Raw genomic sequence first — 22,642 nt, 5'->3', positions numbered from 1 at the left:
CCCCCTCGCCCGCACAGGGAGCGCACAGCGCTTCCGGGTGCACGTCACACTGGGTAGGCCTAAATTGGCCCGGTCACGTAAAATAGCGACGCAGACCCGATTGGGGGCGCCGATCGGGTCCGCGCCCGCCCGTGCCTGCCCCCACACAACGCCCCCCCCAACGGGGGGAGAATTCTACTCTAAGAATCAAGAATGCTACTAACTGAGCTAAGCTGACATTTATGGAACTCATGTTTCGTTGCTTCAATTATTTTTCCATCTATTCGGTTTTAAGGGCAGCATTTAACGACAAGTTTGCTGCAAATACTATCTATCTTTTTCCTTAATCAAATATACCGCTGGTTATACAGCTAAGCCCAATATGGCCCTCATACAATAGACATGCAAACAGTAGACTTTGATTGAGCCTCCATCCACCGATATTATCTCTGTGACACCTCCCTTGAAAAAATCTTAAGTAATTTCCTAATGATGAGTTACATTGAAATGCAGTGATTCTTGTTATATGGGGAGGCAGAGGAACTGTTTTGCACATAGCAAGATCCCATGTGCAATAGAGATGAATAACAAGTTAACTTAGTTTTGGCTGAGAGATAAACATTGGTCAAGACACCAGGAGAGCTCCTTGTTCTTCACTGAATAGTGCCAAAGGACCTTTAATGGAGCTGCCTCATGAGGTCTTGGTTTAATTTCTCATTTGAAGGATAGTGTTCCCAACAATTTGGCACTCCCTCATTGTTGCCTTGTACTGTCTGCCTAAATTATATTCTAGCTCAAAAAAATTATGGAATCACGAAGCACAAAGGAGACCATTCAGCCCATTATACCTGTGCTGGCTCTTTGAAAGAGATATCTAAATAGTCCCACTCCCTCTGCTCTTTCCCCATAGCCCTGAAAAATTCCACCCTCCCTACCCCGCCCTTCAATAATTTATCCAATTACAAATATACGAACCAGGAGCAGGAGTAGGCCACTCGGCCCTTCAAGCCTGCTCCTACATTCAATAAAATCATGGCTGATCTGATTGTAATCTCTCGCCTATCCCCGATAACCTTTTGCCCCCATGTTAATCAAGGATCTATCTACCTCTGCCTTAAAGTATTCAAAGGCTCTGCTTCCACTGCCTTTTGAGGAAGAGAATTCCAAAGACTCAGGGCCCTCTGAGAGAAAAAAAATTCGCCTCATCTTTGTCTTAAATCGTTTCAGGCAATGCATTCCAGATCGTAACAGCTTGCTATAAAAAAAAATCCCTTCATTGTCCACTGTTTCCTTTACTAATTACCTTAAATCTGGGTCCTCTGTTTTCTGACCCCTCCCCCACCCCGCACTAGTGGAAATAGTTTCTCCCTATCTACTCTAACAAAGCCCCTTACAATTTTGCACACTTCTCTAAACTTTTCCCTTAGCCTTCTCCGTTCTAAGAAGAAAAATCCCATTATTCCTAGCATCCTGATGTAACTGAAGACCCTCATCCCTGATACATCTCTTCTGCATCTTCTCTAAAGTCTTGTCCTCAAAAACAGAAAATGCTTGAAACATGAAGAAGGGCAGTCAACATCTGTAAAGAAGCTTTGGATCCATCAGTCCTGATAGAGAGCTATACATGACTGGCCTGCGGTGTATCACATAGAATTACAAAGCACAGATCCGGGCCACTAGACTTAACAGGTCTTTGTTTACAGGTGTATGCTCCACATCAGCCTCCTCCCACAAAACTTCATCGCACCCGATCCTCTTACTCCTTTCTCGCTCATGTGCTTATCTATTTTCCCCTTAAATGCTTCCAAGTTATTCACCTCAACTACTCCATTTGGTAGGGAGTTCCACATTCTCACCACCTTCTCTCAGTAAAGATGTTTCACCTGAGTTCCTTATTGGATTTATTGGTGACAATTATATTTATGGCCCTTTGTTTTGGACTCGCTCACAAGCGGAATCCCCTCCTCTACGTCTGACCTGCCAAGCCCCTTCGTGATTTGTGATCATGAGTGATTCTGACTCTTTTCTAGTGAGAAGTGACCCAGAGTGTTTTGACATTTCTGATAGTTGTACCCGTCAATTCAGGTTTTTGGTGAGGCCACATCTGGAACACTGTGTGCAGTTTTGGTTCCCACATTTAAGAGAGGATATACATGCATTGGAGGCAGTACAAGGTGCCTGGGATGAGGAGGTCGTCCTATGATGAGAAGCTGAGTAAATTGGGCTTATATTCTCTGGAGTTGGGAAGAATGAGAGGCTTTGAAACTTACAAGATCCTGAAGGGGCTTGATAGGGTGGATGCTGAGAGATGGATTTTCTGACCTGCAGAAACAAAAACACGGGGGCACAATCTCAGGGTAAAGGACTCAAAGACTTGTGAATCTTTGGAATTCTCTACCCCAGAGGATTGTGGATGTTCCAGCGTTGAATATATTTATGGCTAAGAAAGACAGATTGTTAGTCTTTCAGGGAATCAGGGGATGCAGGGAGCGGGCAGGAAAGTGGAGTTGAAGCCAAAGATCAGCCATGTTTGTATTGAATGGCGAAGCAGGCTCAATGGGCCAGGCCATAATGTCTACTCATGCTCCTATTTCTTGTGTTCTGGTATCATCTGTGCAAGCCTCTTTTTTTACACTTTCTCCTGCGTACTTTCTCTTTGTTTGTTTTCACCACATAATGCAACAACAGAAGGAGGCCATTTATCTCATGGACCCATGCGGGCACATGGAGGAGGGCTGTACCTGACACAAATAGCCGGGCGCTGTTGCTCTGCCTCGTTTCACCAGTGTATCTGTGCCGTGTGATACAACGGTAATTGTATAAGCCATCCTCGTTCTGTACGTCTAATATATACAAGGCTCCGGTAGGCGTGATGTGGAATCTAGATCCTGAAAAACAGAATGATTTGAGACACGATTAGTTCTTTTCCAGGAAAGTTCATTTTGAAATAATATTACTGAAGGGGGGTGGTGAGGGCGAAATTAATCCTCGCTCTATTCGGACTGGTAACGAATCAGCAACCTGGCTGCGTAGATTTTTTTTTTCTTTATTCTTTTCATGGTTGTGGGTGTTGCTGACAAAGGCCAGCATTTGTTGCCCACCTCTAATAGCCATTTCAGAGGACAGTTAAGAATCAACCACATTGCTGTGGGTCTGGAGTCACATGTAGGCCAGACCAGGTAAGGATGGCAGATTTCCTTCCCTAAAGGGCATTAGTGAACCAGATGGGGTTTTTAATCACAACCAATGACAGTTTCGTGGTCACCATTACTAAGACTAGCTTCATATTCCAGGTTTATTAATGAAATTTAAATTCCAGCAGCTACCATGGTGGGATTTGAACCCACGCCCCAAGTATTAGGCTAGGCCTCTAGATTACCAGCCCAGTGACATTACCACAACACCACCATCTCCCCTAAACAGTGCCTAATTTTCCATTGGCTTGAAAAAATATTGCCTTGTAACTTCACACTAGGAAATGAGACTCCAAAAGTGCCTCAGCTACTGTTCTGTGAATTTCAGTGGAAGGAAGGTCAGACATGGTAAAAAAATCAATCAGCTTCAGGTTCACCATGAGTCAGCTTTGTACTGCAGGCATAAACCAGTTCTACTCACCCTTATGTCAGAGTGCCCGAACAGGAAACACAATTGATTTTTAACAGTTCTTATTTTATTTTATTCGTTCATGGGATGAGGGTGCTGCTGACTGGACCAGCATTTATTGTCCATCCCTAATTGCCCTTGTTCAGAGGGGCATTAGTGAACCAGGTGGGTTTTTACATTTTTACTACAATTGGCAATGGTTTCATGATCATCGTCAGGCATTTTTAAATTGAAGATTTCAATTAAATTCAAACTTCACCATCTGTCATGATGCGATTTCAAGCTGGGTCCCCAGAGCATTACCCTGAGTAATCCTGAGTTCTAGCCCAATGACAATACCACAATGTCACCACCTCCCCAAGAAGATTTTCTCTTGGTTAAGTCATTTCAGCCAAGCTTTTGTTGGGCTTTAGCTTTTGCAAGCTGATTTTCTTTGTTTGTTTATCGAATTATTAGAACTTGGTCCGATGGGCTCATTTTATCAAATGGAAACTCGGGTGAATTCCGTGTGAGTGCAAAGTCTCGCAGTACAGGACCATGGATAGATCACTTCAAGTCACAGGGTACAACCCCGGCTTTAGAGTAGCTGAATAAGGGTTGACTATTTCCTCTGCTTGAGGAGTCAGTTTGGAGACGAGGTCACCAACTAAGAGGGTGAGAAATGCAGAGAGTTGTGACAGTCTTGAATACTTTGCACATGCAGTAGTTGGGGCAGAGACCACTGCTAAAACCTTATGGCACAGAGAAAGATAGGCAGCTATGGAGAGAGTAGGAGGTGATGGGACTAGCTATGGATCATTCAAGCATAGAACCAGCTCTGACAACATGGGGCAATCAGTTCCTTATGTGCTAACAGTTTATATGATTCTAACATTTACCCAGTTTTGTATTTATATGATACTTGGGCTGAATTAAAAAAGTAATCTCTCTATTTTAAAACCCAAAATAAACATTTTTGTTGTAATCAAATTCAAATAAGGGGATAGGGAAAAGGGGAACCATATTAAAACCAAAATACAGCCATCGATCATCAGTACGGATATCACACAAATAACAGGCTTTATTGCAAACAATTTCAGCACATGCCACATTTGATCCCATCTGTCCCAATTCACAACACTACACGATATTTTTGAAATCTTGATAGTAATGATGCATTCTGTAGGAACCTCATATCTGGTTACAGCCTCCTATTGTGTTACCAACACGGGGATAAGTCAAAAGAAAGAACAGGTCTCTCTTTGCCCAGAGCTCATGTGCATGAATAAAAAACTGAAAAGTCAATCGACTGTTAATGTCGTAAGTGGCGCAACATCACCACTGGAAGCAACATTGGTAAGAGAAATTCAAAACCATAGAGGCCATGGCTTCAAGTCCATTCTTTACACTGTTTTGTAGAATGTTCTCACATCACTAGAACTTGAAGCAAACTGGTTGTGTAGCAACCACTTCATTTGAACTTTAGCATCTGAGTGACTCTAAATATCAAGTAACTCTCAAAATTTATTCCTAATTGCTTTGTTGACTATTACACAAGATAAATAAAGAACAATAAATATTATTATGTCTATAGTATCTTTAAAAGCCGAAGGACATCTCAAAGTGCTTCACAGACAATCAAGTACTTTCAAAGTGTGGTCACCATTATAATGTAGGAAGCACAGTAAGATCCCACGAGAAACAATGTAATAATGACCAGATAATCTATTTTTTTGTGATTGTTGATTGAGGGATAATTATCAGCCAGAAACAGTGCTGTGAGATCTTTTGCATCCACTTGAAACAGGGCCTCGGTTTAACATCTGATCCAAAAGATGGCACCTCCAGCATTGCAGCACTCCCTCAGTACTGCACTGGAATGTTGGTACAGGTTTTTGTGCTCAAGTCTCTGGATTTACAATCTTCCAACTCTGCGCCACAGCTAAACGGTGCATGAGCCCCAGTTTCATATATTTCTACTAGCATATTAGAGGTACATTTTGAAGAATAAAAAAGCGCTATATCTAATTTAAGTAACTGTTGGCACATTAGATAGTTCACGAAGTAAGTACATGGCCCAGCATTGAAGCTGTAGAGACAAAGAAAGTCCTAAATCTAATCACTGACATGTGATCGGTGACCTCAACTGGCAACCTCAGCTAAGTAGCAGTCATACGACTGGTGACCCCACAAAAGTTCCCAAGAAACTAGTCCCATGGGTTCTGTCCACAGGTACAGACCAACTTGTGGTGTGTTTCCAGTGTCTTTGTACTGATTTTTGCTTTTAATTTAGAAAATGAACACAGCAGCCTGTTGGTACTGAACTTTCAACTGAATAATCACAAGTTGAAATCCTGCCATGACAAGTAGTGAAATAGATCTGAGGTCTCGCAGCTGAAAGAAAAACACAGGTACATAAATTGGATAAGGGGCTAAAAGTGGGGGAGAAAAGAAATGCCAACTGGAATCCTTGGTTTTAAGAGCTCTTTCTGCACAAGTAAAGTAAAACTTCATATTAATGTGATTGGCATTGTATAAAATGTCTCGAAGTGGAGGCAGGTGAAAATTTGTCTGAAATACATGCCTCCCATGAGGAGATGCTTTGCTGCAAAACTCCTCTGCTTAGGACATGTTTTATCCTGACAGCAAAATTACCCACTGGAGCTGAATCCTGAGAACCTATATTACAAAGTAATGTAATGAGTTACCCAAACAATTCAATAAATAAAATCAAACTGACATGCTAAACAATTTTTCCTCCCCTCTATCATTACTAACTGTGTCTATGAGCCAGCCAGGGCCTAATATCAAAGCAAATGATTCCTGAGCCTCAGAAATAGCTTATTTACAATTCACAGTCTCACGCAAGTAAGGAGATGACTTTTGAAATAATTCGATTTTAGTTCTCTGAGTTTCAGTGCAGATTAAACAATTGAGTGTCGTGCAACTCAATAATGCTGAGGAATATATGCAAAATTGGGCTGATTAAATCTCTGAAAGGTCAAGTCAATCTGACACAGAGGATGCCACATATGTTTTATATAAAAGATTTGCTTGACAGCCAAAACTACTGGAAGTCAAAGAAGAGACTAATAGAAACAGTCAGCATTATATATTCTTTGTTTGTTCAGAGACAGTAGCTTAAGTGATGAAAGACCGAGTAAAATGTATGTTCCAAACTGGGTATACAGAGGGAGCTGTTGGTATGTTTAATTTTCCTTAGTAAAAGTTTTAGCTGGCTCAAACTCAAATACCGGTTTAAATTGGAAGGCTTGTATATAAAGGCTCCTAACGAGAAAAAGACTATTTGACTGGTTCAAAAGCTTGTGACCAAATACTGGGTTGCAGAAAGCTGCTCTCTCTCTCTCTCTCTCTCTCTCTAACATAGTGGGCAGAGTTTTCTGTTTGTCGGGCGGGCGGTGTGGGAGCGAGTGTGGGCGGGAGCGGACCCGGTCACTGCCCACGACCGGGTCCACGCCGCCATTTTACGTGGGTGGGCCGATCAAGGCCAGTTAAGAATCGCGGCTCCCGAGGACAGCGGGAGTGGGTGGGCGGTGGTGGGACTGCAATGATCTCCGGCTCCAACGGCGACCCCGCTGCCAGTTTTAAAAAGCTGCTGCAGCCTTTCCAAGGCTGTAGATCACGGCCAGTGGAAAGGTTCCCCAGAGCGCTGCTGGTGAGCAGGCCCGGCAGGAGGGTAGGGCAGGGGGTCACTGTGCCCCTCATTTTTCCAATGATTGCCTTGCTACCCTCCTCGAGGGGGTGGCAGCACGGCGGGAGGATCTGGTACCCCAGGACGGGAAGAGGAGGCTCCCCCGCCACCCCCCCACCCCCAACCCCGCTTGACCAAACCTGCCTGGGAGGAGGTGGCAGAGGTGGTGAGCTCATGTGATGTGGTGCGACGCACATGGGTACAGTGTCACAAGCGCTTCAATGACCTGTTGCACTCAGGAAGGGTGAGTACCATGTTGGCATTGGTCACTTAACCCAGCAAGTAGGCTTTCCCCCCCGGCGCCCTCACCCCACGCCCCCAAGTCTGAGTGTAGTGACTGCATTGAATCATTGACGGCCAGTGTCCTTCACTGGGTGGGCCAGCAGATATTGCCCATGCGGAGGTCACCCTGAGAGGGTGGTGAAGAGATGGATTCTGCCCCCGCAGCATGTGGTACACTGAGACCCACATGACTGTTTTAGGGGCAACCTGGAGGAGCTGCACCCGGGCACAGTGCTGGAACTCCAGGACATGTCAAAGTCAGGGTGATAACATGCTGGGAGGGAGATTCAAGGTGGCATTGGCACCGATTGATTTGCTGTCCTCTGCGCTCCATGTGCTTGCGCCTCCTAGTTATGGAAGGTTAGACTGTGTGGTGCCTAGTGTGATGCAGGCAGCATTTGGCCAAGGGGGTGGGGGGAAATAGGCCTAGCATCTTTGTGTGAGTGTTCAGCAGCAGCGGGGTGAGGAGGCTCTGGAGCCCTGCAATGTCCCACTCTGGTTGGGTTGGGCCGTCTGTGAAGAGAGTTCAGGTACAAGTAGCACTAATCAATGCTCTTCTCTCCTTTTCAGCAGAAGAATGTACATTAAGCCACCGAGCGGGTGAGGACTGGCGGTGCCCGGCACAGTTGGCAATTCTCGGCTGCTTTGAGCAGGAAACCCTAGATTTGGAGAGGCTCCATGCGCCCAGGTTCACTGGTGTTGGTGAGGCTGGGGTGCCATGGGCGGGTATATGTGCCCAGCAGGGAGGTCAGCATTGTTCTCCCAGCAGCCATGGCAGTGCTGAATGTTCAGTGATTGAAGTTTGCAACATGGCTTCACCATTGCTTATGGTAGGATGAGCGCATAATGATCTGGGGGACAGGGATGCACATTGACATTGTCTCCATGTTCACTGATCCAACGTCCTTGTTCTTCCTTTCAGCATCAGCAGAGCAGGGCCGGGAGGAGAAGCAGCAGAGGCCCCCTCTCACACCTGAGGGCCCTGGAGTCACGGACTGACCAGCGTCACACCATCTCTGCCAGGCAGGCACCAGCGCAGATACTAGCACCTCGGTGGGAATTAGAACATCGGCTAGTGCCCCGGGGCACAGCAGTGAGGGCACTTCACAGTAGCTGAAGGAGCTGGCAGAGACAGTCAGTGCCTGATGATGTGCCCCTGGGGTTGTCCGCGACACAGCAGATGCAGGAAATGCGGCCGAGTGTGCGGGAGCATCTGGGGGAGATACATGAGGCTGTGCTTGGCTTGGTGTCCATGGTGGAGGAGTCTACACAAACTATTGTGAAAGCAATGAGCCTCATGGCTGAGTGCCATGCATCCTCCATGGAGAGAGTGGTGACTCTCATGGCGAGGCTCTTCCAGGAGACCAATCAGGGCTGTGCTCTGGGGATGTGCTCAGACCAGCAAGCCCTCACATCGACATTGACCTCAGCTGGTCAGTGCCAATGCGGGAGATGGTCTGGGCAGCTTGTTGCCCATCCATCCGGGGTGAGCAGGGAAGTCCGAAGTGACCTCATGTCAGCGCAGCAGCTGCCTGTCGTCTCTGTGGGCTCCTCTCTGTGCTCTAGATGAGGGTGGCAGCTCCTCTGCCCCTCTGCCAGTGACCATTGCATCTGGTGAGGCTGTGATGACTGGGGAGATGCCAACTGTGGAACTGGCAGCTCCCTCCCAGGCGAGGCCAGCACTGGCTCCACGGGCCAGAGGACAACCAACAAGGTCATCGAGGCCAACAGGACAGCAGAGTCAGCAGGCTGGCTCAGATGCCACTCCCAGCAAAGGGTCAGCACCAAGACGTAGCACCTGAAAACATAAACATAAAGCATCTTAGGCACACCATGGGTTTATCACTGGTGCTTTTGTGTTGGCCCAAGATGAGGTCTTTATGAATTGGTGTGATTTTTAATACCTTTGTCATTTTGTTTTGTTAAGTTCCTTTGGTTGTAATATTAAATTCAGACATGTCACCTTGGCTGAGGGTGCCTCTTTTCTTTGTTTCTGCATGTGGATGGTTACCAATAATGCTATGATGATTTGTGGGACATTCAGCTTTATTAACAAGGAACTTATTAATGTTCCTAACCAGGTAGATTTTGCACTCAGGTCTCGAATATGGAGGTTACAGCCCAGGCTTGTCCTGGAGGTCCATATGTGGTGTGCTAGCTGAAGGTTCATTGGATTAAAGCCTCCTGGGTGTCCCTGCCTCCCTGGAGTATGCCTGGGTCAGCATCAACCCCCTCAGCATTTCCCTGCACATGCTCATCCTCAGACTCACTGCTGGACTCATCGTGTGCAGCCCCAGCCACTGTGTCAATATCTTCATTGTCCACAGTGTTCCCCCTTTCCAGTGTAAGATTGTGGAGAGTGCAACCACTATCAGCGACAGACGATCTGGGGGGTATTGGAGTGCGCCCTCTGAGCAGTCCAGGCATCGGAAACGCATCTTGAGAAGACCAATGGCTCTCTCCACCACAGCCCTTGTGGTGCCCTGTCTCCTATTGTACCGCTGCTCAGCTTCTGTTCTTGGATGGGGGAGAGGTGTCATGAGCCACCTTCTGAGGGGATAGCCCTTGTCACCCAGCAGCCATCCATCCAGCCGGGCTGGAGCACTGAAGAGCTCCGGCACTTGGGAGTGTCTGAGGATGTAGGCGTCATGGGAGCTGCCTGGATACCTTGCACAGACTTGTAGAATCTGCATCATGTGGTCACACACTATCTGCACATTCATGGAGTGGAAGCCCTTCCTGTTGACAAAGGCACCGGGCTCACCTGCTGACGCCTTGATGGCCACATGTGTACAGTCTATAGCACCCTGGACACAGGAGAAGCCAGCAATGGCCGTGAAGCCTCTGGTTTGCTGTGTCTGATTTGCCTGATCCCAACGGTAACGGATGAAGGTCAATGCACATCTGAACAGAGCGTCTGTAACCTGCTTGACACAAGTGTGAACAGCTGATTGGGAGGTACCACAAAGATCACCCACCAAGCCCTGGAAGGAGCCAGAGGCATAGAAATTGAGGGCAGCTGTGACTTTAGAGCCACTGGCATGGGGTGTCCACCCACACAGTTAGCGGAGATCTCAGGCCCAATCATCTGACAGATATAGTTGACTGTGTCCCTTGAGAGACAAAGCATCCTTTGGCAGTGCACCTCAGACATATTGAGGTAGCTGCTTCACCGCCTGTAAACCCTGGCAGCAGGATAGTGGCCTTCTGCGGCCCCATCTGCCTTGGATTACCTCTTGGCCCTGTGCCCCTTGTGCCTGCACCTGTCCTCCCAAAGGTGACTCCCCTGGAGGCTGAATGTGCACTCCTGGCCTCCTCCCCCTTCTAGCCCTCCCTTCCTCCTCAGAGGAGGTGCCTCCAGTGGAGTGTTCAGCTCACATTCCCAGGCTAAGGGAAGGCTTCCTGAAACTTGTGGGCCCAAAAAAGATTCCTCACTGCAGAGTGCTGACCTGAAGGCTGTGAGTTCAGACCAAGCAGCTGGTATGTGTTTTGAAGTATCGCAGGTCACACAGGTAAGTGTCAGTAACTTTGAAACATCAATATTTGACAGAGCACACTCGCGATCCCACTGATTCCTCTTATCCCACCCGTGGATGAAGTTTATATAAATGTGTCCTACCCGCCTGCCCGTTGTGCCCATGCGCCAACCTGAAGATTGCACGGGCGCCGAAAAATCGCTGTCGATTGGCGCCTCAAGGGCCTTAAGTGGCCCGTTAATGAATGGCGGGCACGCATCGGAGATCATCGCACACCCGCCCAACGAAATATCGCGATGGCATGCAGTGACACCAGGACACTCACCCGACATCACCTCATATCATTTTATGTACGGGGCTCACCCCCGTGAAAATCCTGGCCAGTGTCCTCGTTGTCAGAGGGTTGTTCATCATGGAAATAGCTATGGGGTGAGGGGATGAAGCAGGCCTCAAGAGCTACCTCAGCCAGCACAGGGATTGTACCCATGCTGGTGACATTACCCTACACCACACTCTAGCCAACTAGCCAACTGAGCTAGCTGGCTGCACCAAAACTGCTGCGTGGCTTGGGGGGTCACTGCAGGCAGATAGCTCCATGTTACTGGTAAACTATGCACTGAGCTCTTAACTGTTATTCCCCAGATATCAAATTGGGAATTATCCCCTTCTATAAGACTCGTTCTGGAATACAGTTTCATAGGCATGTCTCAATATCTTGCTGAGAGGCTACTTTTCCAATGCTTAAGGCTACACAGTGAGTGCTATGAGGTTTATGTCTTTGGGGATCAGCACAGCCCTGGCCAATTGTTACCGCCCATCTTACATCTGTGTACATTTCCAGCAGGAATTACTGAACAACAGAGAGTGGGAACCATTTGGCTGATAAATTTCCCATCCTAACCTCGGACACTGATACCATTTGCAGCCACCCTAATGTCACCCAGTCTAGTATAATGAAACTTGGCATAGCCCCGGAAGTGAATCAGAACCTCATGCTGTGTTAGACATCAGTTTCTCATCAGGCAATGTCTAACCCAGGTGGGGCTTGAGCTCAAATTGCCAGCTCCAGTACAAAGATCCCTCAATTGTAGAATCACAACATTCACAAAAACCTTCCTGTTTTTCGCTGTTTCCTGCTTTTCTCTGCAGATTCCTTTATGCCAAAGGCTATTTCATGACTGAGAAAGGCAGGTGGCTCGACTCTGTCTGTGTCTCTGCCTCAGATGCTCAGTAAGTAGCTCCAGTGGGAACAGGTCATTGGGGTTGACCAGTCACATCTTCTGGATTTCTAATATGTCTAATATGCAAGTTTGGGTATATGTTAATCTGCATACGTGTATGTGTGTGTGTGTGTGTGTGTGTGTGTATTAGTATGTATGTGTATGCAAGTGTGTTCATAAATGTTTTGTGAGAGTGTGTGTGTTTGTGTCTGTGTAAGTGTTTATGTGTGTATGTTATTGTGTGTGCAAATAAGTGTGAAGTGGGTGTGTGTGGGTGTCAGTATGCGTGTGTGAGTATGTTTATGTCTGTGTTTCTACATGACTGCTTGTAATTGTGTATGTGTGAACGCGCATGCATGTGTGAGGGTTTCTGTGAATGTGTGCATGTAAGTATGTATTCATGTAAGTATGAAGTGTGTGAGTGTATGCGTGTGTGAGTGCATGTGCATTATACTGAACAGAATCCGAGATATATTGTCTTTTCGCTAACCGTGGCAAACAGCCAACCCAAAATAATGATGTAAAGTAAACGTTTCTATATGTATATTTGCAACATTGCCTTTTGAAAGAGGAGCATTTTTTATTAATACAGACAGCCTGTCATCAGCAACAAGGACTAAACAGCGAGTCAGCGTTACTTCAAAGCATTCAGAGAGCTCCCGCCATCAGGAATGACATGCGCTGATTGCCCTGCTGATCCCAGGGAACGTTCTCTTCTCCAGGCACATTTAATTTAATCAAACTCACTTTACTGCAGAAAAATCTAATTCCTTCTGACTGTCATCCTTAAATGCAAAGAAATCAGGTTATTATTAATCCAATGTTTTTTGAGAAACTCAGCACATGATTCATCCATAATAGAAACCTGGAATTTTTTTCCCCTTATATATTATTTACTTTTCAAGAGGAGATGGCTCAGTCTATCAGTGCTGGTGGAGCATGTCCCAACCTTAATGCCGGCTGTTAACAAGTATTGTTTCCTCTCCTACACTGAACACCATTAACTCTTCACGTTCTGCAGGTTTTTATAAGACGCCGATGGCTATTAAATGGCAGTATTTTCCGTAGCAGTTACAGAGCCTTGCTCTCCGCATTGACTCGAATGAAAGGAACGGAAGGTTTGCATTTATGTAATGTCTTTCATGTTTTCAGGACTGCTGCGTTTTCTGCCAATGCTGTGAATGCATAGTTCTAGTGTTTCTCCGTTATGTTTACTCTTAAAGCACAGACCTGGGCACAAGGTTTCCCCAAACCCGGAGTGGGTGAGGGGGCAGAGGGAGTTTGATGGTAATGGGCGTGGGCCAGCGGGGACCTTCATTGTTTAAAGCTGTGATATCTTAAGGTGTTCAATTTGTGGCCATTTCCTACAAGTTGTTTGTGAGTACACTATAAGTCATCCTGTTGAATTTACATTTGCTGCAATATAGGATATTAGTACACTTCTCCTTTTCAAACTTCACTTAGATCATGCACCAAGTCTATCCCAATTGCGCAATACTAAACCTATTATGACCATCTTGTTTGCCTGGAACATATCGTAGCAGAATTATATCCTGTGTGTAATCAAGACACAAACTGTTTTTCCAACTGAGCAGCATGTTGTCTGCGCGGACCAGTGCTCACTTGCCAACGGCCATTTTGTGTCGGCAGGAGACACCGATTTTTCAGGACATCATCTCAAAGCACTTCTGAAGTTTCATCACTACTGTAATGTAGGAAACCCGGCAGCCAATTTGCACACAGCAAGATCCCATTTTCAGCAATGAAAGCATGATCAGATAACCTGCTTTTGTGATGTTGGTTGAGGAATAAATGAATGTTGGGGGCGGAGGGGGGAGAGGAGGCAGTGGGGGAGGTGGGGAGCACTGCTGTTCTTCTTCAAAATGGCCCCATGGGATCCTTTACATCCATCTGACAGGACTTCGACCTTGGCAGGAGGCAATGAAGTGATTTTATGTGCTTGCTTCAAACTTTGGCCAGTGCCAAGTTAGAGGGAGTGGGGGTGGGGTGGAATCAAGAGGAAGGATTTCAGGAAGGAAACAGTTCAGAGGGAGCTAAATATTCTTCAGTAATTACACACGAGTCACACAGTGATCTGGTTAGCTCAGTTGGCTAGATGGCTAGCGTGTGGCATTGGGTCAACCCCTGTTTCTCCCTGAGGTGGACCTGGGGCTGGCCTCCTTGTCCTACCTGTAGTAAAAAGAAACACCAACACTTTGATGTGGTTCGGCGAATAATTCCCAAGGATGACCCTCCAGGCAGAGAACTGAAGAAGAAACAGCAATATATTCCAATGTGAGCGACATCACAGTAATACACCTGCCTCATATTGTGTGTGGGTGATCGTTGGAATGTGTTGTACTAACATTGCAACATTTCCTTTAAAGGGGATCAATATTTCTTCCCTTCTCACAGTTCCTCCAAAAGAACATTAGCACAGGAATAGGCCATGTGGCCCCTGCAGCCTGCTCCGCTGTTCAATAAAATCACAGCTGAGCTGATTGTGGCCTGGAACTCTGAGAAAATAAATTCCTCCCTATCTCTGACTTAAATGGAAGACTCCATATTTTGAAACTGTGTCCCTAGTCCTAGAATCCCCAAAAGGGGAGAAACATCCTCTCAGCATCTACCCTATCAAGCCCTTCAGAATCCTATAATAAAATCTCTTCTCAATCTCCATTCGCTCAACCTTTCCTTATAAGACAATCCATTCATCCGAAATATCAACCTAGTGACATTCTTCAAACTGCTTCCAATGCAAGTATATCCTTCCTTAAATATAGAGACTAGAACTGAACACAATACTCTAACTGTGATCTCGCCAATGTGCTGTAAAGTTGTGATAAAACTTTGCTACTTTTATACTCCATCTCCCTTACAATAAAGACCACTATTCTTTCTATTACTTGCTGTACTTGCATGCTAACCTGTTGGGATTCATACACAAGGACACCCAGATCCCTCTGGACCACAGCATTCTGCAGTCTCTCCCCTTTTAGATAACATTTTTTCGATTCTCCCCACCAAGATGGACAACCTTGCATTTTCCCACATTTAAGTCAATCTGCTATTTTCTTTTCTACTCGCTTAACCTAACTAAAAGCAGACGCTTTGGCCCGGATTTCCCCTTCAAGGTGGGAATCGTGAGTTGGGCCTTTTCCTGATGTTGCAATCTCACCTCCCGAGTGGTGCCTGCCCATGCTACCTTCATAATGGGGTGGTGGGGATGGGCTGGATTTGGGGCAGCCTCCTCCCAAAGCAGGCCCAAGGTAGGAACAGAATCAGGTGGTTGCCAAGGCAGCAGGTTAGAAGGTCCGTCGTCGTTCACTGGGATACTGGGATATCGGCCCAGTTCTGTACATGAGTGATAGTCACCCTAGCCCTCATTCCTTATCCACATCACCCCCTGCCCCCATGCTCAATCACCTAGTATCCACTATGGATAGAACTCATGAGCCCTATAATCACATTGGGAATACTTTGTTTATTTTGACAATTTCATGAGCATCTCAAACGCCCAAAACCTGTTAAAAAAAATCTTAATCCTCTTTGGAGCTCATAAAATTTTCAATCGATGACACAGCCATTCAAACTTGAAAAATGTATGCCCTTTAAATGCTCATAATAGTATCAAAATAAACAAATAGCCTTTCAAAAACTGCTTCAATAAACATAATCCTATTAACTGATCATAAAACCATCAATAAGAACAAAGCTCACAGTCTCTTGATAGCTGTGTCAGCAGCCACTGCTGAGCAAAATCCAATAGTGGAGTTTGGAGCTCAGCCAAGTATTCATAATGAGATTCCAAAGCTGTATCAACAAAGCCTCCAGAAATGAATACATTAAAGCCTTTTGAAATATCCTGAACAAATTGCCATCTGTTCTACTGCTTCAATGGCTAAACAGATAGTTGGGCTGAATTCCTTAAAGCTTTTGAAGTAGGCTGAACAGGTGGCCATATGCTCCATAGCTTTAAAGGTTTAACAGATGGCTGGATTGTAAATCAATACAAAGATTAAAGCACAGGTCCAAATGATGCATTAAAATATGAATCCCAATACTGTTTAATGCAGAAAAGCACTTGACGCTGAGGATAATGTACTCTATTACATCTGAACACTTTTACAATGCTCGTCAATTTAATGGTCGGTACTATTTAAAAACAAAGCTTAATCGTTAATAATTGCATTAAAAACATAAATATGTTATCATGCAGCATCTAAATATCAGTGAAGTTGCCAACAACTTTTAAAATTATCCATCAAAAGTTTCCTGGCTCCAGAATAGGCATCCTCCATGGTTCATAAATCCTCTGACTAGATGTGGTTCACACTGCCTTCAGAAACCTATCCACCTCATTGCAAATTTCAAACCCCATGAAATATGAAACTGAGGTAGGCAGGAACATAGAAGTCTTCATGTCAGTTTTCATGCACGTCATCATCACCCACCATTTCTCCAGTGAAAATGGCAACCAGTGGGAATCAGGTAGCAGTTTCAGAATTCCGTTCCCCAGCCTCTTTTCCCCCTGCCCGATGCAAGTTTGCTCCAGGTCAAGATGGCAAAATCCAGCCCTTTATGTCCTTCTTACAACTTGCTTTCTTACCTTTCTTTGTATTGTCAGCAAATTTGGCAACAATATAGTTGGTTCCTTCATCCAAGTCTTTAATATAGATAATAAAGAGTTAAGGCCCCAGCAATGATCCCTGTGGCACAGTTTGCCAAGTTGAAGATGACCCATTTATCCTGACTCTCTGTTGCCTGTTAGTCATCTAATCCTCTATCCACGCTAATATACCATCCCCAACAACATGAGCTCTTATCTTGTGCAGTAACCTTTTATGTGGCGCCTTATTGAATGCCTTTGGAAATCCAAATACACTACATCTACTGGTTCCCCTTTATCCACCCTGCTTGTTATATCCTCAAAGGACTCTAATAAATTTATCAAACATGATTTCCCTTTTACAAAACCATGTTCACTCTGTCTGGTGTATTATGATTTCCTAACTGTCCAACTGCTACTTCCTTAATAATGGATTCCAGCATTTTCCCAATGATAGATAGGAAGGATACCACTGCAGACTGCTGCCGTTATCCCAATACTGCAGGGGACGGACCACAGGCTTGGATTTCACTGGCCTCTAAATTATCCTAACAAGCTGTCTGCTGCCTGTTGGTGGGTAATTGTTTTGTCCCCCAAACCGGCCTCCAGCGAAATAGCTTGAGGATGGAATGATGCCAGCAAAGCAGCATGCTGGTCAGCAGTGTTAAATTACATGCCTGCCCATTTCCATTTTCACCCAAAAATCCTACCCCAGAACTGTGGACTCCTTACCCTTCCCCAATCCACGGACACTGAAGCCAACTTGCAGAACCTCTGTAGCTGCCTAAGATGAGGTTAGCCAGACCAACCATCGGCCCTGGGATCTCAGTGGGCTATATGAGTCAGTTCTTCCTTTGAATTGATCGATGGGGAGGGGGGCTTGTGCAAGACTAGAAAGTGTTTCCATTCCACCTGCGGAGGAGGGCTTTCCCTTGCACTGTGATGTTCTCACTGCCTGCCTGAGAGCTGAAGCTCATCAGGTGGAGAGTCACCAAAGAAAAAACAAGTCTACTTTCATCTCATTCACTGCAGTGTCATGTCTGAAAGTTCTGCCTCAGTTTGGACTGATTGCTATACATTGTGCTTTGCACCTGATCAAACTAACATGCTGCACTTTTCATTTGCGCCACCATAGTTAAGAGCTGACACAATAATGCCCCAACAAAGATCTTCATTAAGGGGCCTGTGTGAGCAGGCTGTGAAGGAAAAACATAGTGGAAAAGAGCCCCTGTTCAGAGATTCAAAATGATCAACGATGTTGAAAACTTCAGAGTAAAAACAGATGCCAAGAAAACTAACAGTGCATTTCGGTGTAGCTTCCTGCAGAGTTCAAATATGTAACTTAGCATTTTTTTTGAGGGGGCAAAGACAAGAAAATCAAGTTGAGTCAAATTCAGTGCAAAATCTACTCCACAAATTGGAAAATGGGTGACCTCCAAGGTAAGTATTTGCAGTACAACATTACCATGAAATAGCTTGGCTTAGCTTGCCTTAGATTTCCTGCATCTCAATCAATATTGGTCAGAGTACAGTTCTGTCGGGCTCTATTGGTGCTGCCTGACACTGATCTATGTACACTTAAAATCTAATCCAAATGTCTACATTATGTTTCCCAGCCAATGGGTTTGAAGGTGGGGGTGCTCATTAAATCTAGTGGGTGACCTGCCTGCCGCCTACCCACCCGAACACACCCCACCACAATTATACCAATGGTGGCGGTGACTTTGGATGGCTTGCCCACCAGTAGGCCCACTTAAAGGGCCTCATCCTGACACACTTAACAGATGGCAGGAGAGAGCCAGGCTAAATGCCCAACCCAGTATATTTCTTTGTGTGGGTTAGTGGTGGGAAAAGAGATTGTTTCCCTCAATTACTGGCCCCCTGGGCTGAGTGTAAGGCCCACCCCAGGCTGTTACCACGCCCCCCCACCCCCCCCCCACAGGTTGCCATTCCCCCATGTCCTCTCAAACCCCAGCTCCACAAACCCCCGCCCACCATTCTCCACCCCCACCCCCCCCCACCCCCCACCCCACCCAACACACACTTCTCCACACACTGCCGCCTTCCAGCTTGCCCTGGTGGTCCTGGCAAGACCCCCAAACACATAACCAAAATACTGTTAGAATCATAGAGTCATGGAGGTCTTCAGCCCATCGAGTCTGTGCCAGTCAAACAAATACATAACTATTCTAATCCCATTTTCCAGCACTAGGCCCATAACCTTGTATGCCATGACATCCCAGGTGCACATCCAAATACTTCTTAAATGTAATGAGGGTTTCTGCCTCTACCACCCTTTCAGGCAGAGTTCCAGATTCCCACCACCCTCTGGGTGAAAAAATTCTTCCTCGCATCCCCTCTAAACCTTCTACCCCTTATCTTAAATCTATGCCCCCTGGTTATTGATCCCTCCACCAAGGGGAAAAGTTCCAACATAGAACATACCTCTGGCCTGAAGTGCTTGAAGAGCTGCTGAGCTCTGATTGGCTGCCAACTCCCTGAGGCCAGACTTCCTGTCCCTGAGGACAGAAGTCCCACTTCAAGTCTGTTAACAACCAATTGACTGTTAAATGGTTGTGGGGTAGTGGTCTTCCCCTTGGTTGGCTCCCCACCAACTTTTAAACTGGCGAGGCAGGGAATCTGGCATCTCGTATGATTCAGGCTTTCTAAACGATCGCCAACATTTTGCACAGTACTACGCTGATGAGTTATTGTTTTCAGGAGAGACTGTTTCAGAATCCAAAATGCAAGAATCAGACAAGAAGCTCAGGGAGGAGGCTGTTCTTGGCTCAACCTAAAATACCAACCTTGAAAAGGGAGAAAAGGCATCAATATGATTTGGTTATTGTCGTGGCTTTTGAATCGAATGTTTATTGGGTCGCAAATCCTAGATATGTGCAAAAAAGGTTACAGGAAAAGCTTTCTCTCACTTTAAATACCAAAGCAAATGGAAGGCTGGGTCGAAAGAGAAAATTGAAGTTAAAACTGTGAATGGTTTTCATGAGGGTGAAGAATGACTTTTGATCTTGGCGTTCAAATAATAATGGGAAATGTCTCCTTCAGTAGGGAAGATAGGCAGAGCTAATAGGGAAATGTTAAGGGGGAAGAAAGGAATCCTTTCAATTCAAAGTAAATTAAAACAATACAAGGTCCAACAGCTTTATTCTTATAAAAACAAAAAAACTGCGGATGCTGGAAATCCAAAACAAAAACAGAATTACCTGGAAAAACTCAGCAGGTCTGGCAGCATCGGCGGAGAAGAAAAGAGTTGACGTTTCGAGTCCTCATGACCCTTCGACAGAACTTGAGTTCTGTCGAAGGGTCATGAGGACTCGAAACGTCAACTCTTTTCTTCTCCGCCGATGCTGCCAGACCTGCTGAGTTTTTCCAGGTAATTCAGCTTTATTCTTATGTTGTTTTATGGGAGAATTTTCTGCATGTCGGGCAGGATGGTCGGGAGCGGGTGCGGACAGATAAGGAGCTGATCACTGCCCATGATCGGCTCCGCGCCACCATTTTACATGGGCTCCCTGTGCAGGCAGGGGTGATTCTCTCAGCCAGGAGTGCGCTCTTTCGCAAATGCACACGAAAGAGCGCACTCATCTCCCTGAGGCTAAGTGCTGCCTCAGGGAGATCGGCTCCAAATTAAAAATTGTAATATGAATGATAGAAAAATTTCCCTGACATGTCCCCTCGTGTAACACTGTCACGTGAGTTGGGACATGTCCGTAACTTTTATTGAACCTTCATTAAAAATTTAAATGCCCTCATGAAACCTCATCCCGCCCATGGATGAGGTTTCATGTTTTTTCTGAAGCCCACCAGGGCTCCCGGCCTGTGCACCAACCTTAAGGTTGGACGGGCAGGTCCATTAATGATTTTAACTAGTTTCTCAATGGCCTCAATTAGCCGTTGACAGGTCGGCGGGTGCACAGCTGACTGGGAAATGACGCGGGGCGACACCGCGAGTTCTGCCCGACCTCATTCAGCGTCATTTTACATGTCGGTGAGCGGGCCCTGATGGGAAAATTCTTCCCATAGAGCTTAGGAGCAGTAGTAGGCCATTCAATAAGATCATGGCTGATAAAAACAAAAAACTGCGGATGCTGGAAATCCAAAACAAAAACAGAATTACCTGGAAAAACTCAGCAGGTCTGGCAGCATCAGCGGAGAAGAAAAGAGTGAACTCTTTTCTTCTCCCCCGATGCTGCCAGACTTGCTGAGTTTTTCCAAGATCATGGCTGATCTGTTTGTGTCTCAACTCCATTTTACTGTCTGCCCTGAACCCCCACACCCAACATACTCCCTTGACCCCCTTATCTATCAAAATTCTATCTAACTCTGCTTTGAATAAATTCAATGACCCAGCCTCCACTGCTTTCTGGGGAAGAGAATCCACATACTGACTGCACTTTGAGAGAAAAATATTCTCTTCATTTCCATCTTAAACAGTAAATCCCTTTTCTTAAAATATGTCTACTGGTTCAAGTCTCTCAGACAAGAGGGAACATCTACCCCGTGTCTATGCAATCAAACCTCCTAAGGATCTTATATGTTTCAATAAGATCACCTCCTATTCTTCTAAACTCCAATGGGTATAGGCCCAACCTGTCCAACTTTTCTCCATAAAATAAGCCGCTCACCCCAGGAATGAGTCAAATGAACCTTACCTGGCCTGCTTCTAAGGCAATAATATCTTTTAAAAGATATGGAGACCAAAACTATACACAGTACTCCAGGTGTGGCCACACCAAGGCTCTGTACAGCTGCCGTAAAATTTCCCTACTTTTATAATCCATCCCCCATGCAATAAATGCCAACATTCCATGTACCTCCCTTGTAATTTACTGTAGCTGCATACTAACTTTTTGTGATCCATGTACCAGGACACCCAGATCCCTCTATATCACAGAGTTCTGCAATCTCTGTCCATTTAAACAGTACACTGCTTTTCTATTCCTCCTGCCAAAGTGGACAAGTTCAGATTTTCCCACTTTATACTCCACCTGCCAAATTTTTGCCTACTCTCTTAATCTGTCTATATCCCCTCGCAGACTCTCTACCTCCTCTTGACAACTTACTTTCCTACCTATCTAGGTGTCATCAGCAAATTAGCCGTCATACATCTGGTCCCTAAATCATTGATGTGGATTGTAAGTAGTTGAGGCCCTAGCACTGATCGTTGTGGCACTCCAATTTTCAGAGCCTGCCAAACAGATAAAGACCCATTTATCGCTACTCTCTGCTTCCTGCACAATGTAGGTGCCCTCATCCTGCTGGGCGTGAGACTTCAATGTCCATTACCAAGAGTGGCTCGGTAGCACAACTACAGACCGAGCTGGCTGAGTCTTAAATGACATAGCTGCTAGACTGGGTCTGCGGCAGGTGGTGAGGGAACCAACAAGAGGGAAAAACATACTTGACCTCATCCTCACCAATCAGCCTGCTGCAGATGCATCTGTCCATGACAGTATCGGTAGGAGCGACCACTGCACAGTCCTTGTGGAGATGAAAGTCCGTCTTCACATTGAGGATATCTTCCATTGTGCTGTGTGACACTACCACTGTGCTAGATGGGATAGACTTCAAACAGATTGAGCAACTCAAGATTGGGCATCCTTGAGGCGCTGTGGGCCATCAGCAGCAGCAAAATTGTACTCAACCAAATCTGTAACCTTATGGCCCGGCATATCCCCACCTTACCATTACCGCCAAGCCGGGGGGATCAACCCTTGTTCAATGATGAGTTCACGAGGGCATGCCAGGAGCAGCACCAGGCATA

General features: G+C 45.8%; 1 protein-coding gene across 5 annotated transcripts in view; it reads right to left on the bottom strand.

Moving 5' to 3' along the window:
• The window catches only part of LOC121290680 (Down syndrome cell adhesion molecule homolog), a 548,723-nt gene that overhangs the window by 252,015 nt on the left and 274,066 nt on the right, over window positions 1-22,642 (bottom strand). For all 5 annotated transcript variants that reach the window (XM_041211452.1, XM_041211450.1, XM_041211451.1 and 2 more), the window contains exon 3: window positions 2,721-2,867. In XM_041211452.1, the coding sequence (XP_041067386.1) occupies window positions 2,721-2,867 (147 nt within the window). The remainder of the gene's footprint in view (window positions 1-2,720; window positions 2,868-22,642) is intronic.

This window comes from Carcharodon carcharias, chromosome 18, assembly GCF_017639515.1.
Source record: "Carcharodon carcharias isolate sCarCar2 chromosome 18, sCarCar2.pri, whole genome shotgun sequence".
NCBI classification, from domain to species: Eukaryota; Metazoa; Chordata; class Chondrichthyes; order Lamniformes; family Lamnidae; genus Carcharodon; species Carcharodon carcharias.
Note: the sequence above shows the minus strand (reverse complement) of the source record. Positions and strands in the feature narration are given on the sequence as shown.